This window comes from Grus americana, chromosome 17 (genome assembly GCF_028858705.1).
Source record: "Grus americana isolate bGruAme1 chromosome 17, bGruAme1.mat, whole genome shotgun sequence".
NCBI classification, from domain to species: Eukaryota; Metazoa; Chordata; class Aves; order Gruiformes; family Gruidae; genus Grus; species Grus americana.
The window spans coordinates 7,371,402-7,381,632 of NC_072868.1; the positions used below are offsets into that span (position 1 = coordinate 7,371,402).

Below are 10,231 nucleotides of genomic sequence, written 5' to 3' on the forward strand. Positions count from 1 at the left end.
TATTATACAATTGAAATTGCATTATCTGAGAGGGTTGCTGCCACTCAGTGCATGCCCTCCCTGTTTACAAAACTGCTGCAGAGCATAACCAAAAATACCAGTATCACACCAGAGCCTGTGTTCTCGAATCCCCCCCCCCCCCCGGCCCCCACCTTTCGGCCTGCTCAGGCTGGCTGTTACACAAAAATCTGACTTCCGTGTTAGCCGGCTGCAGCTGCAGTTTCCTGTCTATTAACCCTGTAGGACTTGGTACTTTTTAAGATACAATATAGGCCCTGAAAAGATGTAGATTTCTCTACGTGGCAGGTTATCTGTCTAGTTTCACAAGAAGATTAATATAGCTTTGCAGATGTTTTTGCTTTACCTTTTATCTTTTACTAAAATCCTGCAAAAGAAACAAAGTGAGAAAATGGCATGTAAGCATCCAGATTGATCTTGGGCTAATTCTTAAGCATTTGATTCAAAACTGTGATTCAGTTCTCTTCCCTAATGGAGTGAAAGTGGGAGGATTTATCACTATGCCAGGAAGGAAGAAAGTCTGAACTCCAGAGGAAGATTTTAAAGGCCAAATCTTTAGAAAGGCCCCAAAAAGCCTTTATGTTTTTGTTCACAATTTTGTGTCTGTATTAGGTAGCTCGGCATTATCATTCTATAGCCATCGACAAATTACAATGGAAACCATGGATGAAAAGGTGATTCTGAAGTATATTGCACATAATCAAAGGATTATTTATTAAAAAAAAAAACAATAATTGTAGAGGGAGAGGTTTAATATTAAAACAATAATTATTAAATAATGAGCTAAAATAACCAAAGCAAAATAAACATTCTTCCAATACAGCATGCAAGTTCTAGGATTGTGCAAAACCGATTACAGAAAACCCTCTCCTATAAATCAAGGCCAGGTGCAAACAGAATATGCATTTCACTCTACCTTTACTCGAGTGCTAATGACCCCAGAAACAAATCACCACAAATAAAACTAATGCCCTCCCTTAGTTCCAGCCAGTACCTTTCATGATAGAACTACTTTACCACACAAACCTCTGCATGAGAGCTGACATGACTCATAACTATGCAACTCAGTAAAATTAATAATCCTACTCTGCACTGTCGCATACTGCATTCAGATTATTTCTCGAGATATCGTTGTCACAGGAAAACTGCCGAACCATCCTATCACTGTGCTTATATTTTTTGTATTCTTACATTTTAGGCTGCAGCAGCAGATTAACAGCCCAGTGTATAAATTCTCATCACTTAAGTAATTCTGGAGTCCCTGCTGGAAGCATTTTCCCTTTTTAGCTTTGGCAACATTTTTCAGGGCAGGGAGCAGGAAGGCTCATGGATTACACTGGCAGTTTGTTCTGTTTCAGGAATGTAGCAGAAACTAGAGAGAGTGCTGCTATAAAGGGAATCGAACAGCCCACTACAGCAGCAAGAATACACTGGAAATGCATGACATTCAAGTGCATACTTGCATCAGTTGTCACAGTTCAAACCATTCAAGATAGGTTTCTTTTTAATTGCATACCTAATGGCCTATGCTACTCAGAGATATCACCCGCCAACACACAAACATTCAAATTTTGATTCCTCCATGCAGTAAATGTGAGGATTGTCAGCCATTAACATTTATACGAATTGATTGACTGCTCTAATATTATTCTGTTTCAAAAAAATTAAAATCCTGATCCCTATGAAGTACAGCAAGGGAGCAAAACTAAATACACTGAATTTCTCAATGCTTTGTGCTAACCAGGGCCCAACTCCGGGAAAACAGACTCCACAACCTGTGAAGTTGTAAAGTAGGTATGTTTATTCAGCGCTGGGCAGCACGGGGGGTCGTCCCACCAAAATCGTGCGCGCCTTGCAGCACTTCCCTTTGAGTTTTATATGATAGAATGTTACATATTCAAAAAGCACCTATACATATTCATGATCTTTCCGCGGAAAGGTGGTCTTATTACAATGAGTTCATTTCCATTGTCTCCGCCTTTAACTCCTCTCAGCTGCACACGCGCACTGCCTCTTGGTGGTCGTGGGCCGGGGTCTCAGGGATGAAGGCCGTATGTCTTCCTCACTGTGCACTTTTCACCTTCACCACAAAACTTACTCAGACCGGTTCCTAATTAGCAGAGAATCCTCCGTGTTCAATCCCTTCTGATTTACTACCTCCTTATCTTGTGATTGGTTACAAAAATGCAAGCAGAGCGAAGGGTCATCTTGACCCTTCCTTACGCTAGTTCTTGTTAAAACATCTTACGTAAGGGTTAAGATTACTAGATATGTGGCTTAAGCTAGTTAATGATCCTGCTATTTCCTTTAAGTGTTAGTTCTCTCTATCAATCCCCCCTTTTTCAAAAAGGTTAGTAAATTCTTTTACTACAGCTAATACAATGACTCTTTATCTAATACTTTCTCAAAATATTTATTTGATTCTAACCTTTGCCTTAGTTGATATTTCTTCCATTCGCTGTAAGAATTCCCCGTGTTTTGACAACACCCTAAAGCACATCGAACTACTACACACAGAGCTATAAGCAGAATCATAACCGTAATTGTCGTAACAAACAATTGTTTCAACCATGTCAAATTCGGTAACCAGGATGTTAATCTTTCCACTAAGTCACTAAACCCCCAACCATGGGATAAACCACCTTGCAAAGCTATGAAAGCTGGTTGGTCTTTTTACTAAAGGGTTCCGTTTTCCCCGGGTTGGATGGGCCACGGGTTTCATATAAGTTCGTAATAGACCAAGTGTGCCTGAACTAGTTAAGTTTTGTACAATAGTAATGTTAGGAACTATAGTCCCTATAGCGCATTGACCTTTCCACCCTAAGGGCAATACTTTGTACCCCCACTTCCCACAGATCCAGTACCATCCCTGACCCACAGGGGTGGGCCAGCCTTTGGGAGTACTGCTGACGTGTCTTCGAGTCTGGTTGCTATTCCACATATTTGCACCTCCATACTTGATATAACTCGTGCAATTAGGGTAAGCCCCAACAAAACTTGTACTTCCACATTTTTTATCTGTGCTATTCCCTCCCATATTCTTTGTGGTGTTTTCCAGGTAGCACCTCTGGACACAAGGTACTTCTGTGGTCTCGTTCCAGAGTGTGCTTAAATCTATCTGCCACTCAAGATTCCTTTTTGGTATCTCTGTGTATTCGGTGAGGGGCATATTACTAAAGGCCTTGACTATCTGCGAAGAGTTGGGAAAACTGGTGGCGACCACCGGGTGGCCCTGTCCTATGTTTGTGGGCAATTGTGAGCAAATCCAGCAATCAGACCAGTTCATGGCATTAGCAATTTTGTCATGTAGCTGCAAAAAGGCATTATTCTCCCATGCCTCAAGTTCCCCTATTAGGCTTACAATCAGCGTCGTGACAAGGTAAGCTTTCCTTGCTGTACTTGCGTGACTCTCCATGGAGATTTAGGTGCCTTCTTCACACGGGAGTGGTGAATCCAGGCATTCTGTTCCTTAATCTTTATTGCTGTGAAGGATGTGAGGAGTACCTGGAACGGTCCTTCCCATTGTGGTTCCAGGGTCTTTTCTGTAAGAGACTTCACATATACATAATCTCCAGGTTGTATGTTATGTACAGGTCCATCCAAACCCCTGCTTCGAGTCCCAACCACATGTTTTTGAATTCTGCTGAGTTGTTTGCCTAATGCCACCATGTATGAAGTCATAATTTCCTCCCCGGCTTGTGTGGACATCCCTTTCTGTATTCCATAGGGTCGTCCATACAAAATTTCAAAAGGACTCAGTCCCTCTTTTGCTCTTGGCCTGGTTCGTATGCGCAAGAGAGCCAAAGGAAGAGACTGAGGCCAGGCCAAGTTAGTTTCCTGTCCCAATTTCACAATCTGCTGTTTGATTAAGTGGTTCATTTTTTCTACTTGGCCACTCGACTGAGGGCGATATGGGGTATGAAGCTGCCAATCTATACCCAAATGACAGCTAATTTGTTGTACTACTTTTGAGATGAAATGTGGTCCTCTGTCGGAAGATATGGTTGCCGGAACCCCAAAGCGTGGTATTATTTCTTGTATTAATGTTCTGGTTACCTCCCGAGCCTTGGCCGTCCTGGTAGGAAATGCCTCTGGCCAACCTGAAAAGGTATCAGTTAATACCAATAAATATCGATACCCCCCTTTTCTTGGGAGTTCTGAAAAATCAATCTGCCATTGTTGCCCAGGCCCGTTGCCTTTCCCAATTTGACCCATTTCTGGTTTAGGGGTATTCTTGGGATTAGTCTGGAGGCAAATATCGCACTGTTGAGTTACTTGTTTCACGGTGGTGTATAGATTCCTAGCTACAATCTCTCTAATCAGGTGTTTATATAGAGCTTCTGCCCCCCAATGCCTCTTCCTATGTTCTTCCCTTATCAGAGACCATGTTAGATAAGAGGGAATGATTAGTTTCCCTTGTGGGGTGAGAGCCCACCCCTCGTTATTATACGACCCTTCTAGGTCGATGATAAGCTTCTGATCTTCCTTAGTATATTTTGGCTTACCTTCTAGGGAGATTTGCCCATCAGGGACCAAGGCCCCCTCCGTATTTACCTCACCTTTAGCTGCTTGTTTTGCCTCTCTGTCCGCCAGCTCATTTCCTCTTTCCAATTCTGAGTTCACTTTCTGATGTGCCTTAATGTGCATGATCGCCACTTTCTCAGGGAGTTGGACTGCCTCCAACAGTTTCATGATCTCTTCTGCGTGCTTGATATTTTTGCCCTGTGAGTTCAATAATCCCCTCTCCTTCCAGATTGCTCCATGCGCATGTACGACTCCAAAGGCATATTTTGAGTCTGTATAGATATTTACAGCTTTGCCTTGGGCCAATTCCAAGGCACGGGTCAGAGCAATTATTTCCGCCTTCTGTGCAGAGGTACTCATGGGTAAAGGCCCTGACTCTATGATTTCTTGACTGGTGGTAATGGCATATCCGGCATGTCTTTTACCACTTAGGACGTAGCTGCTTCCATCCGTGAACCAGTTTTCCGTGTTCTCCATAGGACTGTCTCTCAGGTCTGAACGGCTGGAATATGTTGTTTCGATGGTCTCCAGGCAGTCATGATGCACTGGTTCCCCTGTGTTTCCACTGAGGAAAGAGGCTGGATTGACAATGTTAGTGACTATGATCTCCACATCATCCTGTTCTACCATTATAGCCTGGTATTTCAAGAATCTTTGTGGGGAAAGCCAGTGTCCACCTTTCGCTTCCAGTACTACAGATACTGTATGGGACACCAACACAGTCATTTTCTGGCCCAGGGTGAATTTTCGGGCTTCCTGGATGTTTAGTACTACAGCCGCGACTGCTCGCAGGCATCCAGGCCAACCTTTTGCAGTTGCATCCAATTGTTTAGAAAAGTAGGCAACTGCTCGTCGATACGGGCCCAGATCTTGTGCTAGTATTCCTAGGGCAATCCCCTGCTTCTCATGGGAAAAAAGGAAAAACGGTTTACTCACATCTGGGAGTCCCAAGGCTGGGGCCGACATGAGGGCCTTTTTTAGCAACTTGAAGGCCTGTATGGTCTCTTTATTCCATTTAAGGTGTTTTTGTTCAGTGGTTGTCAGTGCATACAGAGGTTTAACAAGCAGTCCATAGTTATAGATCCATAGTCGGCACCACCCAGTCATCCCCAGGAAGGTTCGTAACTCTTTCACTGTTTGTGGTCTCGGAGTTTGACATATTGTCTCTTTCTGGGTCTGTCCCAAAGTTCTTTGTCCAGCACTGATTTCATAGCCCAGATAAATCACCTTACGCTGCATCACTTGGGCCTTCTTCTTGGATACCCGATATCCCTGGAGCCCTAAAAAATTTAGCAGACTAACCGTCCAGGTCATACAAGCGTCCTCTGTTTTGGTTGCAATCAGGATATCGTCCACATATTGTAACAGTTTCCCTTCCTCAGGCGGGGCTTCCCAGGACTCAAGATCTTTTGCGAGTTGGTTACCAAATATAGTAGGACTGTTTTTGAACCCCTGTGGTAACACCGTCCAAGTAAGCTGAGTTTTACGCCCTCTTTTAGGATTTTCCCATTCAAATGCAAATATTTTCTGGCTGGATTTATGGAGAGGGAGGCAAAAGAAGGCATCCTTCAGGTCTAAAACAGTAAACCAGGTTAGTTCAGGTGTCAATACAGTCAGCAAGGTATATGGATTTGCCACTACCGGGTAGAGGTCTTCAGTTATTTTATTTATAGCCCGTAGGTCCTGAACCACCCGGTACGACCCATCGGGTTTACGGACAGGTAATATGGGAGTGTTAAAATCGGATTCACATTCCCTTAATAATCCTAGTTGTAAAAATTTTTCTATTACTGGTCGAATTCCCTCCCTGTCTTCCTTCCTCAGGGGGTACTGCTTGATTCTTACTGGCTGTCGTCCTTCTTTGAGTTTGACCTCCACAGGTGTAGCATTTTTTGCTTTTCCGGGCACATCAGTGGCCCAAACCCCGGGGTATACCTGGTTCGCAATTTCTTCGCTGATTTTTCCCTCTATAGGAACATTAGTTAGGGATAAGCTCATTATTTGGATATACTGTTGGTCATTCACCTCCAGAGTAATCTCTCCCTTTTCAAATTTAATTATCGCACCTAATTGTTCCAATAAATCTCTCCCCAACAGTGCTCTCGGGGAGTTGGGCATGTACAGAAATCTGTGGATGCCCCATTGTTTTCCCAATTTATATCTCAGAGGTTCACAAAAATATACCTTTTCACTTTGGCCAGTTGCCCCTTTCACCATGATATAGTCATTTCCCAGGGGCCTCAAAGCTTGGTTCAAGACCGAATACGTCGCCCCTGTGTCCACCAGAAATTCTACCTTCTTCTGCTTTTTCCCTAGCTTCATTATAACCAGTGGATCCGCTAGGGTGGATTCCCCAGGTCCCCGTCAGTCTTCCCTCAAATGAGCCATTATTCTTTCTTTCTGACTATTCCGCCCCTTCTCCTTATTTTTCCGCTTTTCCGGACAATCATCTTTCCAGTGTCCAAATCTTTTGCATAACGCACATTGATCTCTGCCTAATCGAGGCGGTCCTCGTCTGGGTTTTCTTTCCTCCTCCTCCCTGACGACCGCCACCACCCTTCTTTGTCCCCGTTTGTAATCTTCCTCTCTATTACTGAACACCCTCCACGCTTCATCCAGCAATACTTCCAGGTTCCTTCCTTCTGTGGGACGCAGCTTTTGGAGTTTGCGCCTAATATCTCCTGTAGACTGGCCCAAAAACAAAGAAACTAGTTGTTGCGTTCCTACCTCTGACCCAGGATCCAGCGGTGTGTTGCGGCGCATTACGTCCCTTAGTCGATCCAAGAATTCGGATGGTGACTCGGAAGGACCTTGTTTGATTGCATATAATGCCGACCAGTTTATAGTTTTGGGAATGGCCCTCTCCACTCCTTTTAAAATCCATCCCTGGTATGCCTTCAGTCTTTCCATATGCGTGGATCTGTTTGCATCCCATTTTGGATCTTGAAGGGGGAGATATTCTTTAACATCTCCTCCCGTAATTTTATAATGATCCTCAGCCAAATTCCCTGCAGTTTTTAAAATTAATTGCTTTTCCGTTTCAGTCATATATTCTAATAATAATTGTATGTCATTCCAGTCGGGGTTGTGTTGTTTTATAATAAACTGGAAATGTTTAGTTACATTTACCGGATCATTCCTGTAATCCTTAGCAACCCTTTTCCATGCTTCCAAATCAGTGGTGGAGAAAGGTACCTTAATTAACATCGTCCCACCGTCAGGCCCTACTGCTTCTCGGAGAGGTGCTTGTAAGACTGTTGGGGCAGACTTTTTCCTGATACGGGAGGATACAGGGCTTCCCGGGGGAGTGGAGGCTCCTTCCGAGTCCACATCCTGTTCCTGTGGTCGAGGGGGAGGCTTAAACAAATCAGTTAAATCTTGTTCTGATGCCAGGTGTATTTTATTTTTCCTAGTACATCTTTGCCCAATACTACATGCCGAGCAACACCGCCTCAGTTTACCTTTAAGTCCTTTGTTATTTTCCCGCTCTAGGGCAAGTACCATAGGGTCCTGTGGCGGCACCATTCCACAGTCCCTTTGCCACTCCGGATGGTTTCGGAGGGTGAAAAACATATCTGCATATGACACTTCATCCCATTTTCCTTCTCTCCTCAAAAACAGCATTAATTGCAACATAGTGTTGTAATCAATTGTTCCATTAAGTGGCCACCTGGCTCCATCTTCCAGCTTATAAAGCGGCCACCATTGATTGCAATATTTAATGAGGGTCTTCTTATTCTCTGTACCCCCAGTTCCAACAATATCCCTCCAGCGTGTCAATATGCAACCGAGGGGGCTTTTACTTAAGATATCCTTGTTCTGAGAGTTACCCATCTCTCTGTTTCTTTATCCTTATTTTCTAGGTCTTTTCTTGTTAGCTATTGTGCTTTGTTTTAATTTCCCAAAGTTCAAGCCCTAAACCACCAAAGGAGTGACTCTCTGTCCTACCACTTTGATCAGCCACACACCTTCCCCGATACTTAAGAGACTGACTAAACACTACGGCAGCCCAACCCAACTTACATATATATCATGGCATTTACAAATTTTACAAACAGTCCAGGCGCTTTGTCCGTCTCTGGCCGTGTTCCTCGCGGAATCACGGAACCGCAAATCAGGACTCCCACTCGCTTCACAGCAGCGCTGTGTCTCAAAACACACATACATACACACAACAAACTTTTAACATACAATCCTCACTCCAGTTATTATCCCTCCAGCAGCTGCAAATATTATTCAAGTAGAGAGGCCCGCTTACCCTTCTCCTGCTTCTTATACAGTCATTAGCAGGTCCGTCCTGGCTCCCAATATTGGGATGCAGCGGTAACCTCGGATTCACTCGATCTACTCCCAAGATCGCTAGCGGCCGCTCTATCGGTCAGCGAATCCCCCTTTTCCTTAATGTACAGGGTACCCTCCTCCCATACGGGGACTATGCCGTACGCCAGACGTCTCTGCGCGATTTACCAGCAGCCCCGGCCAAGCGCGGGCGTCCCCAGCGACTTACTGGCCCCCTTACTAAACATACCGTTTATCCGCAACTTCAGGAGGTCGTTGTCTACTCCCGTGGTGAGCGGCTGGAAGTGGAGGCTCCTCCGAGAAAAGTGCTCGGGGCGCGCCTAGGAGCGTCCGCTCCGCAGTCGATCCCGCAGCCGAGCAGAGTGTCTCCTGCCTGGCTCGCCAAAATGACGCGCGGAAAACAGACTCCACAACCTGTGAAGTTGTAAAGTAGGTATGTTTATTCAGCGCTGGGCAGCACGGGGGGTCGTCCCACCAAAATCGTGCGCGCCTTGCAGCACTTCCCTTTGAGTTTTATATGATAGAATGTTACATATTCAAAAAGCACCTATACATATTCATGATCTTTCCGCGGAAAGGTGGTCTTATTACAATGAGTTCATTTCCATTGTCTCCGCCTTTAACTCCTCTCAGCTGCACACGCGCACTGCCTCTTGGTGGTCGTGGGCCGGGGTCTCAGGGATGAAGGCCGTATGTCTTCCTCACTGTGCACTTTTCACCTTCACCACAAAACTTACTCAGACCGGTTCCTAATTAGCAGAGAATCCTCCGTGTTCAATCCCTTCTGATTTACTACCTCCTTATCTTGTGATTGGTTACAAAAATGCAAGCAGAGCGAAGGGTCATCTTGACCCTTCCTTACGCTAGTTCTTGTTAAAACATCTTACGTAAGGGTTAAGATTACTAGATATGTGGCTTAAGCTAGTTAATGATCCTGCTATTTCCTTTAAGTGTTAGTTCTCTCTATCAACAGTAATGCTGATGGTGACCGGGAACACTGCCAAACTGACACACTTGGACCTATCAGAGAGAATCAGCATGCAGCAGATAGATAGAAGCAGCCTTAGAAAAGGTCTAAGGTCCTGTCCTCCAGAATGGTCAAGGAAATGGTAGCCCAAATGCAAAAGAAAAATGTATAAACCTTCAGTCATTAGCAAGAACAAAAACCTAGAAAGCATATCAGACAGAATGTAGCATTTGTATTCGGCCACTACGCTACTCTGCTAAAATAGACTAAAGAATTCTGTCAGGAATCAGAAAGGGAAAGCTTGAAATATCTTTCTCTTTATTTTCTTGTCCGTACACATATTTTGCAACAGGAGGTACAAGTCTGGTATAACAACACACAGGTACATCTGGAAAATTCAGAAGATTTTGTCTGTTAAGTCAC

General features: G+C 44.3%; 1 protein-coding gene across 1 annotated transcript; it reads right to left on the reverse strand.

The window, feature by feature from the left end:
• Nucleotides 1–3,282: 3,282 nt before the first annotated feature.
• On the reverse strand, nucleotides 3,283–9,772 carry LOC129214011 (uncharacterized). The gene is given in 3 exon segments (XM_054844974.1): nucleotides 3,283–3,570; nucleotides 4,075–4,118; nucleotides 4,578–9,772. Coding segments are annotated over 3 exon segments (4,032 nt in total). The 5' UTR covers nucleotides 8,377–9,772; the 3' UTR covers nucleotides 3,283–3,381.
• Nucleotides 9,773–10,231: the final 459 nt, after the last annotated feature.